The 16716-nt window shown below is 45.2% G+C and overlaps 1 protein-coding gene across 1 annotated transcript in view; it reads left to right on the forward strand.

Moving 5' to 3' along the window:
- PRKCI (protein kinase C iota) overlaps positions 1–16716 on the forward strand; it is a 73038-nt gene that overhangs the window by 43188 nt on the left and 13134 nt on the right. The window contains exons 13-15 of the mRNA XM_033958480.1: positions 3966–4053; positions 13181–13306; positions 13425–13504. Of these exons, the coding sequence (XP_033814371.1) occupies positions 3966–4053; positions 13181–13306; positions 13425–13504 (294 nt within the window). The remainder of the gene's footprint in view (positions 1–3965; positions 4054–13180; positions 13307–13424; positions 13505–16716) is intronic.

A 16716-nucleotide genomic window follows, 5' to 3' on the forward strand; every position in this document is an offset into this window, starting at 1 on the left:
CTTTGTACAAGACTGAATTAGAAACATAGAAACATAGAAATAGACGGCAGATAAGGGCCCACGGCCCATCTAGTCTGCCCACCTTAATGTCCCTCCCCTACCTTTGCCCTGTGAAGAGATCCCATGTGCCAATCCCATTTGGCCTTAAAATCAGGCACGCTGCTGGCCTCAATCACCTGTAGTGGAAGACTATTCCAGCGATCAACCACTCTTTCAGTGAAAAATAATTTCCTGGTGTCACCTCGTAGTTTCCCGCCCCTGATTTTCAACGGATGCCCTCTTGTTGTCGTGGGACCCTTGAAAAAGAAGATATCTTCCTCCGCCTCGATGCGGCCCGTAAGATACTTGAACGTCTCGATCATGTCCCCCCTCTCTCTGCGTTCCTCGAGCGAGTATAGCTGTAATTTGTCAAGCCGTTTTTCGTATGGTAGATCCTTGAGTCCCGAAACCATCCGGGTGGCCATTCTTTGCACCGACTCCAGTCTCAGCACATCCTTGTGATAATGCGGCCTCCAGAATTGCACACAGTATTCCAGGTGGGGCCTCACCATGGATCTATACAATGGCATAATGACTTCCGCCTTACGACTGACGAAACCCCTTCGTATGCAGCCCATGATTTGTCTTGCCTTGGACGAAGCCTGCTCCACTTGATTGGCAGACTTCATGTCCTCACTGACGATTACCCCCAAGTCCCGTTCTGCTACCGTTTTTGCTAGGATCTCGGATCTAGAATCTGGGAAAGGGATAGAAAGTGTTAAATGGCATTCCCTTTCAAGACAGAATGATGATGAGTGAGTGAAGTATCTTGGAATTGGTTTTAGGACAGTTTATGCTAAATACCTTGGTTTATGAGCATAATTTGTTCCAGAAGCATGCTCGTAATCCATAGTACTCCTATATCAAAGCAACTTTCCCCATAGGCCATAAAGGCAACGCTGACAATTCGTTCCACAACCCAAATGGTGCTGAGGAAGTGGCGAGGGGTGGCCCAGGGGTATGTACCTGCTGGGTGCTGTAGCGCTGTCTCAAGGAAAACGCCTCCTCCATCAGCCAGCCGCTGGAGAACCCCTGAGCCCACGCAGTGCCACTTCGGCGGGGATGCCTCTTCTGTCCACCAGCCGCTGGAGAACTCCTGAGCCTACACAGCGCCGCTTCAGGGGGATTTCTCTTCCGTCCGCCGGTCAGCCTTCCACGCTGGGTGCCTTCCGCATGTTGGAGAGCCTCTGAGAGCTCACGCAGCCGAGTGCCGTCCCACCTGCATGTTGCATATGATCACGCACAATGTCGATGATTGATATTGTGGGTGATCATAAGCAACGTGCAGGTGGGACGGCAATCGGCTTCGTGAGCTCTCAGAGGCTCTCCAGCATGCGGAAGGCACCCGGCATGGAAGGCTGACCAGCGGATGGAAGAGGAATCCCCCTGCAGCTGTAAGTGCTCGTTTATCGGGGCGGTGCTCAGTTTGCCAGACAAAAGTTTGCTGAGTGTTTTGCTCGTCCCAAGCCACGTTACTCGCAAACTGAGGTTGATAATAGGATGTGCAACATAGTGAAAACACGAGGGAATAGATGGAATGAGAAATGATTTAAGAAAGGTTGAAGAGCTATATTGTTATTGTGCTATATTCATGGACAGACCTTGTTTTAAGAAATGATCAAATAGCAAGACTCGTGTGCCTTGTTTGTTCAGTATTTATCTATGCCAGTGAGATCCTGTGCATACTTCTTTTTTTTTTTTTAATCTTTATTAGTTTTCAATCATTAACAGTGCAATACAGTGAATTTAAACATAAACAAATCAAACAAAAGCACTATAAATATGCAAATATTTCAAAAGCAAATATTTTTACTCCCCCCCCCCCCTCCTTCCCTTAACTAGTGAAAATAAAACCACATGTATAATTTCAGTAAATTAGATACAATGAATAATAATGTTTTCCCATCTCCCTCCCTCCCACCCTGGATGTGTAAGGAGGTCAGATAAAAATAAAAGGTACATGACAGCTATTGTGACTCAATAAATGATGTCAATGGGTTCCTAAAATTTCAGCATTCATTCTTTCATATTTGTAGCTAGAACATAAGTTTGCCCACCAGAAAGTATAATTAAGACGATCATAACTCTTCGAATTGCGTGTTATCATCTGGATGGCTATTCCCGTCATTATTAAGAAAAACCGGCTTTTATAGCGATCCAAAGGTTTAACATGTAATAGAGTACCACAAATTATGGCTTCATAAGTCAGTGGTATCGATGACCCAAATACAACATTAATTTGGCCCCATATCGACTTCCAAAAATTAAGTATCGATGGACAATAGAATAACAGATGATCCAAAGTTCCTATATTAACATGACAATGCCAGCATCTATTAGATTTAGAACTATCTAACTTTTTCAAACGAACTGGGGTCCAAAATATCCTGTGCATACTTCTGACAATCTTGGTTTGAGTGGTTATATAATAGAAGATCTCAAATGCTTCATTCTGGCTGAATCTAGACTGATGGACCTTGGTCTGTCTCAGATTGATATAGCTTGTTTTGTTGCTTTCATGATTTTTGCTATGTGTAGCCCATGTCAGAAACCCCCCCAGCTCACAAATAGCGTATGTGTGTGTATATATATATATATATATATATATATATATATATGTGTATACACTAGTCTTTAAGCCTGTTACATTAACGGGTGCTAGAATAGATGTGTCTGTCTATCTGTGTTTCTTTATCTCTCTCTCCTTGGCCGCTGTCTGTGTCTTTCTGTCTCCCCCCCCCCCCCCCGAGCAAAACTGTCTGCCCCCAGCACACACCTCCCCCTAAAGCAGCCCTTCCCTCTCCCTAACTGTCTCTCCATGGCCCTCTTCTGTCTTCCCCTCCAGAGCAAAGCTGTTTGCCCTAAGCACACCCCTCCCCCCAAAGCAGCCCCCTTTCCCTCTCCGTCCATGGCCCCATCTGTCTTCCCCCCAGAGCAAAGCTGTCTGTCCCCAACACACCTCCCACCCAAAGCAGCCCCCTTTCCCTCTCCCTATCTCTCCATGGCCCTTTCTGACTCCCCCCAGCACACCCCTCCCCCAAAGCAGCCCCCTTTCCCTCTCCCTGTCTCTCCATGGCACCTTCTGTCTTCCCCCAGAGCAAAACTGTCTGTCCCCAGCACACCTACCCCCCCCCCAAAGCAGCCCCTTTTCCCTCTCCCTATCTCTCCATGGCCCCTTCTGTCTCCCCCCAGCACACCCCTCCCCTAAAACAGCCCCCTTTCCTTCTCCCGGTCTCTCCGTGGCCCCTTCTGTCTTCCCCCCAGAGTAAAACTGTCTGTCCCCAGCACACCTCCCCCCCAAAGCAGCCCCCTTACCCTCTCCCTATCTCTCCATGGCCCCTTCTGTCTCCCCTCAGCATACCCCTCCCCCCAAAGGAGCCCCCTTTCCCTCTCCCTCTGGCCCCCTGAATTAATCCCCCTGCTTACCCTCCCTCCATCCCGGCGTCTTCTGGCCTGCTCATTTTCAAAGCAGGCCGCGATCGTGGTCGCCGGCCCCAGCGAACTTCGCAGGCCACTCCCCAACCCGGAAGCACGCTCCCCCCAACGTGTTCCCCTGCGTCAGAGGGAACGTTCCACCGAGGCCGGAAAGCGGTCCACGAGGCCTGCCAAAGCCGGCCATGATCGCAGGCTGCCCCGAAGAGGAGGATCAGCTGCAGCAGCGGTGAGCGAGGGCGGGAGGTATATTCCCGCTTGCTTCGGGTTGGTGAGGTGAGGGCGGGAGGTATGTTGAGCTTGCTTCGGGTTGGTGAGGACAGGAGGAGGGGAGTGGCCAGAGTGATCCCTGGCCGGGTTCTAAAATGGAACACGGCCACGGATCACACACCACAGCGGCAGGAATCACGCTTTTTTAAAAGTGCATGCGCTGCTAACGTTTTATTATATATATATGTTTTAATTCTTGTTAACTTTCTTGTCTTTGCTCAAAGGAAGGTTTAAGGCCTGGAGACACAACCAGCACTTTCTGTGGCACTCCCAACTACATTGCTCCTGAGATCTTACGAGGAGAGGATTATGGTAATGAACTGCTTGTATGTAAAATAGCTAATGTTATGTGCTGTGTCTGGGATTATTTTCATCAAATTTCCTTAAGAAAGCAGCTGTAGATTTAAGGGTTGAGTGTGTAATATTCGTCTGCATTTATGTGCTCCCTGTGCCTGTAAAATCAGGGAAAAATAGCACTTATGTAAGCACTTTGAGCGCTAATTTATAAGGATAAGCATAAGTGGGAGGAGCAGGGGTGGGACATGGGCGTGTCTCACACTGTGTGTAACTTAAAGAATGGCTGTTTTACATACCCATATTTACATCAGGCCTTTGGTTGGCCAATGCCGCCGACAAGCTAGTATTCTGTAACACCCAAATGCTGTGTTCGAATAGGTGCTCCCTGAGGTGCCCACATATAAAATTGCCATATATTTTTTTTTTTTAATAAATCTTTATTGATTTTTCAAGCTACAATTGTGCAACAAATGAATCACAAATATGGGTCTTACAAACCAAGCACAACAAATGTATAACATTAATGCTCTATTATTTTTATCCCCTCCCTCCCACCCAATACAAATACAGTGGTACCTCGGTTTACGAGTGCACCAGTTTGCTAGTGTTTTGCAAGACGAGCAAAACATTGGCAGACTTGGTGCCTCGTAAACCGAGCTTGCCTCGCTGTACAAGCGCCCTCCCCCCGCGATCCGGTATCCCCCCCGCTCGCATTGCCCCCCTCCACCGCGATCCTACTTCCCCTCCCCCTCGAGCAGTCAATGACACCCTTTACCCGACTTGGCACCAGTGCCGGTGCCCGAAGATCCTCCCTCATCTGGCGCGGCCTGGGCTGGGCGGTGCGTCGGAGATCCTCCTTCTTCTGGTCTGGGCTGGGCTGGACTAGCTTTGAGCATTTGTGCATGCTCAAAGCCTTCTGGTCTCGCTCTCTCCGAGATTGAGAGCGAGACCAGAAGGCTTTGAGCAAGCGCAAATGCTCAAAGCCAGTACAGCCCAGCCCAGACCAGAAGGAGGATGATCTCCGACGCACCGCCCAGCCACGCCAGAAGAGGTAGGATCTTTGGGCACCGGCACTGGTGCCAAGTCGGGTAAAGGGTGTCATTGACTGCTCGGAGGGGGGGGAAGTAGGATCACGGTGGAGGGGGGGCAACGCGAGCCGGGGGGGATGCCGGATCGCCGGGGAGGGGGTTGGAACAGCGTCGGATTCCTCAAGGGGGGGGAGAATGGAGCAGCGCCAGTAGCCTCGGGGGGGGGGGGGGGAGGAGGTGGAACCAATCAAAGCAGTTTCCCTTACTTCCTATGGGGAAACTTGCTTTGATATACGAGCAATTTGGTTTACGAGCATGCTTCTGGAACAAATTATGCTTGTAAACCAAGGTTCCACTGTATATTAAAATCTTCATGAAACTATTCATAAATTCCTATATCAATACCATTTCCATTCCTCCCCCCCACTCCAGGGATGTGTATGTTTACATGACCACAAAATGAAAAATTATTCCTCTTTACAATATTTAGCCATTTATTACAGAGTTATGTTTGTGATTTGCAAACAATTGTATTTATTCCTGGCAGTTTTCTTCCTTTGCACTTCCAGCTCATTTGGGACCACAACTGGGATCTGGTGTCACAAGCCTTCCTTTACAAGTACACACTAAATTTTTTTCCCCATATTTTATATCCCCCTTTACACTTAGTCATTACAATAACTTTTCTTTTCTTGGAACCTTGCACTAGGACTCCTTCCAGAGCCCTGCAATCATGGGCTTTGACGCTGGCCACTAGATATCCTTATGCAATGACTGGCACGTACCCTCCTCCCAGTGTAGCACCCTTGGTTGAATTGAGGATCATCCCCAGGATCTTCTGCACTTGCTATCTGTACTACCAGGCTAACCCTTTTATAGTTTAATCAGTTTTTCTCTTATACTGCTAGATCAGTGGTTGGCAGACCTTGAAGTCGCCACAACTCAGTGAAAAGAGTTTTAAACCTTTCAGGCCAACTGTAGTAACTTTGTATGTGAAGGGGAGGGGTTGGATTTGAGGCAAGGCTCAGTACTACACTTTGGGCACCCACTCCTCTCTCCTGGCATAATGTATCTAATTTTTAGAGGGGGAACCTCCCTTCCTATGGCACTTAGTCTAAATAGGTTGTTGAACTATACACTAGACTAGTAACCTTCTTTAGTTCTTGCAGACTATAAATGAATTGGGTTTTTACCATATCCCTAATAAATATGTATTCAAGACTAACAGGTTAACATTCAAATATTTTATTAAACTATTGGTTTACTACCTTGTTACAGAAAATACTTTCACAGTCATTATAAAATTACTTAAATAACCATATAAACAAAATTACGGTACATAAGAGAGACCAAATCTCATAAAATCCACAATCTCATAAAGGTTCTTCTACACATAATATGCAGTGTAGCCCAACACAAGCTGTGTTTTGCTGTTACACATCTTCAGGAGCTGTGTCTGCAAGGACTCCCAGTGTCATTTGTTACCACCTTGAAGCAGCTCAGGGGGGAACATACCATTCTCCTCCACACTTCACAGCTCCCAACTTCAAACTGATCTGACTATTGTACTGATGAATATCTAGTAAATGTATTATACAATTATTTCAAAATGAAATTATTTAATCTTCTGTTTATGTCTAAATATACTGATTGGAGAAGACTTTATTCCATTTCGTCTTGTTGCTTGAATTAATTGATTATAAAATACCTGTTCTTATTCTTCATGTTCCCTGGCAGTTTCTTCTTCCACCTTTTTATGCTGTTAACACAATTGGGTCTGTGGCCTTCATTTAGGTTTTGGTTTTCTCCTGTTTTTAATTTTTTAATGTCTTTTCCTTCCTTTTAGCCTAGCTAGGGTAAGAGGCACAGAGCAGGTACATTCTGAAGCCAGCCTGCCCTCTCCTCTGTCCCATCAGTATCCTCAGGGCTGGCTGCCCAAGAAGGAGCAAGGTTCAGGAATTGAAGAGGGATTTCTCATAGCAGTAGTGCCCTGCATTGTTCATAGCTCATCTCCTTTTCAAAAACTCAGCCTTAATTTTAGATTTGGGTTTTATTTTTGAACTTGACTTTTCCTTTCTGGCTAACTGACAGAATTCTCAGCTCCCACTGTGCACTGCTAATGCTTAAAGGCCAGAAACGGAGTTCATATGTACAGTATTGGGCTCCAGAGGGAGCTATATAGTTCATGGCTATTGAGGATTTTTGTTGCAGAAGCTGTGTTACACAGGAGAAGGGTAAAAAATAGAGTAGAGGCCCAGATAATTATTAATGAAGGCTTATGGTGCTATAACTTCAGCTGAGCCCTATTCTCTCCTGAGGTAGGAACAGGAAGAAGGTGCTGGACCAAAACATATTTAGGTCAATATTCATACGTACTTGTATAGTTAGCACCCGATGTGGGCTACTTTTAAAACCAATAGGAGGAAATATTTTTTCACTCGGAATACGTAAGCTCTGAAACGCATTGCCAGAGGATGTGGTAAGATTGGTTAAAATAGCTGGTTTGAAAAAACTGAACAAGTCCCTGGAGGAAAAGTCTACATTCTGTTATTGAGACAGACATAGGGGAAGCCACTGCTTGTCCTGGATTAGTAGCATGGAATGTTGCTACTATTTGGGTTTTTGCCAGGTACTTGTGACCAGGATTGGCCACCGCGAAGATGGGATACTGGGCTAGATGGACCATCAGTCTGATCCAATAAGGCTATTCTTATGTTCTTATGCATAAGTGTTTCCTTTGTAAAGAAAACTTTCTGTTAAGTAATAAATGTTGTCTGTACATGTGAATATAAAACAAGTATTTAACAATTACATTAGATCTAAAGGCTTTTTCCATCAACAAGTAAGATGAATTAGCCATACAGTAGGGTGATAGCAAAGACAGAGAGACTGTCTCTTTGCTTTAGAATACCTAGAAGACCTTTGGGTAAGTGCAGGTGTTCCTACATTTAGAAGCTGCCTCTGTCCTCATCATCTATGTTGATACTTGAATGTATCTTGTCTTCTCAACACACCATTATGTACTCGTATTTTCTTCACTTATCTAAAAAACCCCAAACCCTGTGCTCTTCCCCAAAATTGAATTTATTATTGTCAGATTCTTTTTGATGCTGGCAAGGTTTAGTTGTAGTTCCTATGGGCAAAAGATGACAGCAGCAGATAAGCATTTGTCGTTTTACTGTCGCCTCGGTTCCAAGCATGATGCAAATCCTTGCTCCGTTTTGTGGGCAGTTTAACATTGAGGGCATGGAAAATCTGAGCCTTTTATGTCCCTTTTGGATTCCATACGCTAGGTGTTCAATCCCAACCCGCAATCCGGGAGTTGCAGAAATCCAACACTTTTCTGAGCACATGCTTCTCCCCCTTAGACTGAGAGCTAGAAACATATCCAGTTTCAATTCTGCAAGCAATCCGTGCAGAAGGCTTTTGCAGTTGCTCTGCTTCTTTTCTTTGTTGTTGTTGTTTTTTTTTTGCTTAAAAGTTCTTTTATTCGGTGGCTTCAGTGCCTTGAGACCCCTTCCGGTGGTCCACTGTCGGAAGAAACTCTGGTGGGTCTGTGGAATCAGCCTGCTTTGTGCCACCCTTCTTAGACTTGGGAGTTTGTTTGCCTGCTGACCTTGTCACGGGTTTTAAGCGCAGGCTGTGTGTGCCTGGAGCGAAACCCCCGGTTTCAAAGCATAGGCTGCTTTTTCCACCTCCGACCCTCTACTATGGCTTCTTATGCCAAAGCCTGGGAAGGCTTTCCAACAGTGGTGTGCTAAGGATCAGGCAGTCCTGGTTTTTCTTCAGGCGGGCCTAGAGGCAGGCCTAGAAAAAGGTTTAGCAGAGGCCTCCTTTAAATTTCAGGTTGCAGGCCTTTCATGTTTTAGAGTGTGCAGAGGCGCTAGTTTGCTTACTGCTCATCCAGAAGTGTCCAGGTTTATCAGAGGGGCACTTTGTTTGCTACCTCCCTTGTGTCTTACTTTCCCTTCATGGAATCTTAACATCATTCTGCAGAGCCATGGAGAGGCCCCATTCGAACCACTGAAGGATGGTTCTCTTCTGGATCTAACGGTCAAGACTGTCTTTCTGTTCGCCATTGTCTCGACACGGCGCATATCGGAGCTTCAGGCTCTTTCGTGCAGGGAACCCTTTCTCCGTATTACGGATGCAGGAGATGTCCTCTGTACTGTACCTTCTGCTGAAGGTGGTATCCACTTTCCATATCACCAGGAGGTTCATTTGCCTGCTTTTCATTCCACAGGTTCGGAGTGCAAAGATCAGATCTTAATGCAAGTTGGATGTCTGGAGAGTCTTGCTCCATTATTTATTTGGAGAGGACTAATAGTTGTCTGATAACCTCTTTCTTCTGACTGCTGCGCCTCGCCGTTTTAGGCCGGAGTCCAAGTCCTTGATCTCTAGATGGATTCGAATGGCCTTTTCCGCAACTTACATCACCCGCAGCAAGCAGCCGCCGATTCCGCTTAAAGCCCACTCGACTGGAAGTGTGGCTGCGTCGTGGGCAGAGTCTCATGCGATTCATCCTGATGAAATTTGCAGGGCGGCTACTTGGTCCTCTCTTCATACTTTTACCCGGTTTTACCGAGTGGCTGTGACGATTCGTTTTGATGCTGCTTTTGGGACCTTGGTGTTGAAGGCAGGCTTCTGTCCCTTCCTAGCTGTTACCATTGTTTTGGTACGTCACTAGCGTATGGAATCCGGAAGGGATGTAACAGAATGGAAGATTAGGTTTCTACCTTCGATAATCTTCTTTCTGCTAGTCCCTAGAGGATTCCATATGACTCGCCCTCTCTGTATGCACTCAGTTGTTGAGTAGCCTGCTTCTTTCTGCCTTGATTGTTTCCCTTGCGTGCTTGAAGTCTTTCCAGCTAGTTGACAGATCCTATGAGTTGTTTTCCACTTCTGTGAATGTGATCTAAAAGCTGTCTCCTGTGGGTGCTCGTTGCGTTCATCAATATTTTGCTGGATTGCCTTTGTGCTTGTTTATTACTTGTTTCATGTTTTGCAGAGCAGACTAGTTCAGAAATTGTTTGTGTTGCTGGGGATCTTCCCCTGTACCCCCTTGTCATGGATTTGTTCAAGTATGCTACTTGGTTTTGGAACTCAACTGAAACTGGATATGTTTCTAGCTCTCAGTCTAAGAGAGAAGAGTATATGCTCAGAAAAGTGTTGGATTTCTGCAATTCCCAGATTGCGGGTCAGGATTGAACACCTAGCATATGGAATCCTACAGGGACTAACAGAAAGAAGATTATTGAAGGTAGAAACCTAATCTTCCAATGTTGTTCCTGCCTTGTGCTCCCCTGCTTTGCCCCAAAAATGGGAAAGAAGACATTCTTTGGGACATTGTCCCTCAGAGCAATTCAGTTACCTTTCCACAAGTACAACTTGTTCCAGAAGGAAGACTGCTACAAAGATAATATTCCAAAGAAAAGGAGAATAAACATACAGCAAGAAACTCCCCTGATTAATGGTTGAAGAGGTGGCTGTAGAGTATTAGAACTTGTCTGTTCTCTGGGTGGGGGAAAAGGGTTTTTGAATTACTGATGTCGATATTTTCTTTCTCTAATGTTGGTGGACCCTGATTACATTCTACTTTTTTTGTTGTTGTTGGCATTCTTAGTTGGGCATGTGCTTTGGGTTGTTCATACCTACGTTGTTTTCATTATATGGCTTGGATTGGGGGGGGAGGGAGGATCCAGGTTGTTATTTTCCAGGGACCATAAAGAGTCCAGGTCCCTGATGTGATAGACTATAACTTTAGGGCAGACATGGGCAAACTACAGCTCGCGGGCCATATCCGTCCTGTTTAGTTTTTAAATCCGGCCCGCTGACCATCCAAACCCCGCCGACCACAAGCCCTACATACCTCCCTCCAGAGCAGCGTCGGGTCGACAGCAGTCTAAACAGGCTGCTTTGCGGCCTTCTCGTTGGTGAATTCCCTCTGCTGCATAACTGATGATGTCATCAGTAGTGCAGCACACGGAAGGCCCTGACGAGAGAAGGCTACGAAGCAGCCTGTTGTAGAGTGCTGCTGGCCTGACGCTCTGGAGGGGGGTTATGTAGGGTTCGCAGTCGGCGGAGTTTGGATGGGAGGGAAGGATGGAGGGTCAGCGGGGGTTTGGCTGCATGGCAAAGGCGGGTACTCAAGGGTTCTGCTGCTTGTGGGATGGGAGAGAGAGGGAAGGATAGAAGCCAGGCAAGGGTTCTGCTGCAAAGGGCGATGGGAGGGATGGAAGTATAGAAAGATGCTCTTGGTCCGTCCCCTCTGTCAAATTTAAGAACCCATTGTGGCCCACAAGTTAAAATGTTTGCCCACCCCTGCTTTAGGATGTTTGGGGCATGTAGGATACTGGAGGGATGAGGTTGGCAGCGCTTTGTGTGTGGCGCAGTGGTTGGATCTACAGCCTCAGCACCCTGGGGTTGTGGGTTCAAACCCCGCGCTGCTCCTTGTGACCCTGGGCAAGTCACTTAATCCTCCATAGCCCCAGGTACGTTAGATAGATTGTGAGCCCACCGGGACAGAGAGGGAAAAATGCTTGAGTACCTGATTGTAAAAACCGCTTAGATAACCTTGATAGGCGGTATATAAAATCCGAATAAACTTGAAACTATAAAAATGTATGATGGTGCTTTCATTCTGTTACCACTATTGCTTTGTGGTTTTTTTTGTTGTCTTGATTAGTGTATTGTACATCTCTTTTCGGATGCTTCTTTTTTTTTTATTTTTTTTACCATCAATAAAATTTTTTGTACATAGTAAAAGGTATTAGAACTGGGTATTAGAACTCTTTTGAACTGGGTGCTAGAGGCTAAGCCAAGAAGACTGCGCTGTATAGAGCAAATCATTGGTGCATGCACATCCTAAGCAGAAGATCCAACGTTACCCATCATCAGTACAGATGGTCACTTTGCAAAGATCAGATGTCTGCATAGAAAAACAAGCCCTCATATATCACAAATCTGTGCAGAAGCAACATATTTGGAGTTAAAACTCTGTTCCTCAATGCAGCTGACCTCTATCATCAGGCCCAGTTAGGCATTCTTCACTTCCACAATTATTTGAGAGCTCAGTCTTTCAATGCGCTTTAAAGATTTCATGAACCTATATTTTAAAAAACCTGCCTCTGCTCATAGTGATGCACCCTCCATTGAGATTCCTAATCTCGCTCACGTTCAAACTATTGAAGAGACAAACAGCACAGGGAGCAGTGCAGGGTTTGAACCCACAACCTCGGGGTGCTGAGACTGTAGCTCTAACCGCTACACCATACTCTCCACCAGAAATGCTTGTACAAGTTAGAACAAGGTCACTTAAAAAATGGCATTGCAATAGAAATTGAAGATTCTTTTTTCCCCTACTGCCGGAAACGGATTGCTTGACTTAAAGGGTTTTGGTCTGACTCAGCATGACTTTTCTCTTTTAATTCTATTCTTTCCAACCCACCAGCATTTGGAAAGAATTCTACAAAAGGGATCAAATGTCAGAGGTCAAAATAATTCTATGAAAATTTAATAGAATTAGATGAAATGGCTTGGGGAGAAAACCCAGTGAAAAGACACAATTGAGTTAAAAAAAGGGGGGAGGGGTGGTGGTGGGGCAGATCAGAAACGGGGTTTTCAGAGAAATGTCTCCACCACCACCAAAAAAAAAATAGCCCAGTGCATTTCTGTGGGAGAAGCAGATTCAGCTTCTGTAGTTGAGAAACTTATTTATAGTGAGACATGGCAATTGGGGAATTCCTTTCAAGTTGCCTCTCTCCTGTTCTCTAACCCCCTATCTATCCCACCCTCACTTTTGACACCTTAAAACCTATCTTGTACAACAACCCTTCATTCCACAAATGTCACTCAAAGACTGTCAGAAGAGTTCAAAAGATCATTAGAAAAGGACATTGTTTGGGAAGATCGAAGGAACCAGTCGAAGAGGATGACATGTTGAAAACAACCATGGTGCTGACACTGGAGGACCTTACCGGACTAGCACAAAACCAATCTCTCTTTAGATCTGTAATTCATGAAGTCGCTAAGACTCGAGCACAAGTTGATGGCAACTAGCTACTACTAATCAATTCTCTTTGATTATGACTGCTTTGCTTTGTTTTTCGGTACAGGTTTTAGTGTGGACTGGTGGGCATTGGGTGTTCTGATGTTTGAAATGATGGCTGGCAGGTCGCCGTTTGATATTGTTGGAAGCTCCGATAATCCTGATCAGAACACAGAGGATTACCTTTTCCAGGGTGAGAAGCTACAACTTTTCTATTTACTTCCTGTTAACTGATGTTTGCTTTGCAGTAGCTCTTTGAAGAGGTATGCTCAAATCTCTTATATGGTTCTTAAATCTTTTTTGTTTCTTAGTTATTTTGGAAAAGCAAATCCGTATTCCAAGATCCCTCTCTGTTAAAGCTGCAAGTGTTTTAAAAAGTTTTCTTAACAAGGTAAGAGTGACATTCTATATTTATTCTCTCTTATGTTCCATTGAGTGTTGGAAATTGTAAGATTCTTGATTAGAAAAGAGTGTTTTCTGTGTGTATGTTTTGTCTGTTTCTCTGTAGCATATGTTGTACATAAGATTTTTAGGCTTGAAGTGAACTGTGACTTTTATATTTGGGATGTAATGCAGGAAGACTGGTCAATCAAACTAAATATATTTTCCATTTTCTAGATGGCTGGATTAGTTTGCCTGTACTTTGCAGATAGGGAGCTAGTCATTGCTTTAGTTTCAGCCTAGAGAAACACAGATGGCTTACTTATTTTATTCATGTTTATGGAGCCAAGGAACAAAACCAAAGTGGAATTGTCCAATCAGAATGGTGCAGTAAGGCCGCGTCGTTTCGCAGTGCTTCAAAGTTTCGTGCAGAAACAACGTTTTGGTTGGTTTGCAATAGTTCTTGGTCACTTCATTGCATACCCAAAGACTCCTGATGCAGGCCGGGTAGGCCGAAACGTGTACATGTCGAGTCATTGAGTCATTGTATGAATCCGTACAACTTTGGATGAATAAAGGCATTTGGATCTATCAGATGAGTAGAAAGACACTTCTTTTGTGCACCATTCTGATTGGACAATTCCACTTTGGTTTTGCTCTTTTGAGTTTTGTGGTTTTGTTTCCCCTGTTCTTTTATGTATGGAGCCAAGGAAGAAATATTAAGAGCAAAAAATAATTTATAGGAATTTAAAGCACCACTAACAGCCGAAATTGTAAACAGAAGTCCTGGTTAGGTAACTAAATCAATGGAGCCAGGTTGACCTATGGCACATTTCGGAAAGAAATTAAGACTGTATTGTTTGATAGATTCATTTCCTAAATAGAAGCTATACAAATTACAATTAATTTTACTCTGACTATTCTTAAGAAATATGTTGTACTTTTGTTTCTGTATTTTGCTGATTGTCCAGCTCTCTTCAGTGTAAACCGCCTAGAAATCGTTTGATTGTGGCGGTATAGAAGAATAAAGTTATGTTATATATGTTATGTTATTTCTTGATGATTCAGTTAAGTTGAAACCATTAGTCACAAAGACTGAAACCCTCTCCTACTCAGCTGTTCTGAAACTATGTCTGTTAGAATGGAGCTTGCTGATCCTTAACAAAACTGCTTGTAGGCCTGATGCTGTTATATGTAATAACATGTTTTTTAAAAACTCAACTGGGTTAAAGGAGGTTTTTGAGATGGGGAGGCAATATTTTGATTATGCTTCTTTAGGCTTGCAGCTCAATCAGAACTGATCGGAATCCAACACCATGAGACTTCATCCACAGGAATTGTTCACTATTGCTGTACCCCTCTTCCATCCATCGTTTTCTCTTAGGTACATTGGTAATCACCTAGTTTTTTCTGCTCAACAGGCAGGCTTGAGCTGTTCCATGATTTGAACTGTAGATTACAAGCTTAAATCCAACTAAGTGCTTAAATCCAACTTAAGTGTTGGTGTTGCATGATGAGTCTCCCCTCCCATACCCCAATCCCCCCAGAGTTGTGAATGCCAAAATGTCATTGGGATGGCTCAGTTTTTTTTAAATATTTTGTTGAGTGCTAGTGGAGCACTGCACCAGCATCCGGCCCTGTTGCTTCACAGTGAGCATCTGCTGCTTGATGGAAAATCTTTTAACGGCTCCATCTCTCCATATTATTAGCACTACACGAACAATAAACATCTCCTTCACAGCCCCATCTCTTTGGAACTCATTACCCCCGGAACTACGGGATGAACCCATGCTAGACTGTTTCAAAGGAAAACGAAAAACGTTTCTTTTGAAAGATGCGTTCAACCTCTAACGCACTTCCCTCGTGAAACGCTATCTTCATTTTTGCTTTGGTTATCAGATGGGATCCCCCTTCCTTTTGTAGTTCCCCTCTAGGGCTCTTTCCTATTTTATAATGCAATTCTTAATCCTATCGTTCTAGTAGGTTCTGTATGTTTTAATGTATGTTACTCTATTTTTATTATGTACAAACCGCTTAGAAGACTGATAGGCGGTATGCAAATGTTTATTAAACTTGAAAAAGAAAATGATAAAAGTGATCAGTTTGCCATAATACATTTTGTTTGCAAATGTATTTTTTGTATCATGTTCTGGGGCATGGTGGAATAGAGGAGGGAACTTCTTTTATGCCTCTGCTCATTCTCCTTTTTTTAATTCTCTTGCACAGCAGCAAAACTAGATAAATTGCATAACACAATATGCCTGTCGTGCTGAGAATCAAACAAAAGCTGCAGCACCTCATATGTGAATTTATTGTTTCAAGTCTAGTGAGAAAAGTCTTCACTGTTTGTTTCATATTTTTACTGCTTGATTAGTATTATAAATTTTCCAACCTCCGATATTTTACCAGCTCCAACCCAGTCAAGTTGTTGTTCCTATATACCGTATTTTCACGCATATAACGTGCGCGTTATACACTATTTTACAAACCGTGCATAACCTTACGCGTGAGCGCGTTTTACAACGGTTTTTTTACATAGTTCCCCCCCCCCCCCGACGTCCGATTCATCCCGCAGGACCGCTCGCATCCCCCCCCGACGTCCGATTCACCCCACCCGCAGGACCGCTCGCACCCCCACCCCGAAGGACCGCTCGCACCCCCACAGCCTCCCCACCTCCTCCATCAGGGAGAAGCTCCTACCGTTCTCCTGCTGCTTCCTCTGCCAACGGTCCCGGCCCTTCTGTGAGCCCTGCGTCTGTGCTGCTTCCTCTTCCAGTGGTCCCGCCCTTTCTCTGATGTCAGAGAAAGAGCGGGACCTCCGGAAGAGGAAGCAGCCAGACGCAGGGCTCACAGAAGGGCTGGGACCACCGGAAGAGGAAGCATTTCAGAGCAGGGCTCACAGAAGGCCTGGGACCGCCGGCAGAGGAAGCAGCAGGAGAACGGTAGGAGCTTCTCCATGATGGGGGGGGTGGGGAGGCTGTGGGGGTGCGAGCGGTCCTTCAGGGTAGGGGTGCGAGCGGTCCTGCGGGGGGGTGAATCGGACGTCGGGGGGGGGGGTGCGAGCGGTCCTGCGGGGTGAATTGGACGTCGGGGGGGGGGGGCATCAGGCTTTCAGGGTGGGGACAGGACTTCAAGGGGAGAGGAGAGTCGGGGCGGGCCAGAGGAGAGTCGGGGCGGCATGCGCGGTATACCCGTGTGCGCGGTATATAAAAATTTCTTTAC

Source organism: Geotrypetes seraphini, chromosome 9, assembly GCF_902459505.1.
Source record: "Geotrypetes seraphini chromosome 9, aGeoSer1.1, whole genome shotgun sequence".
In the NCBI taxonomy this organism is placed as follows: Eukaryota; Metazoa; Chordata; class Amphibia; order Gymnophiona; family Dermophiidae; genus Geotrypetes; species Geotrypetes seraphini.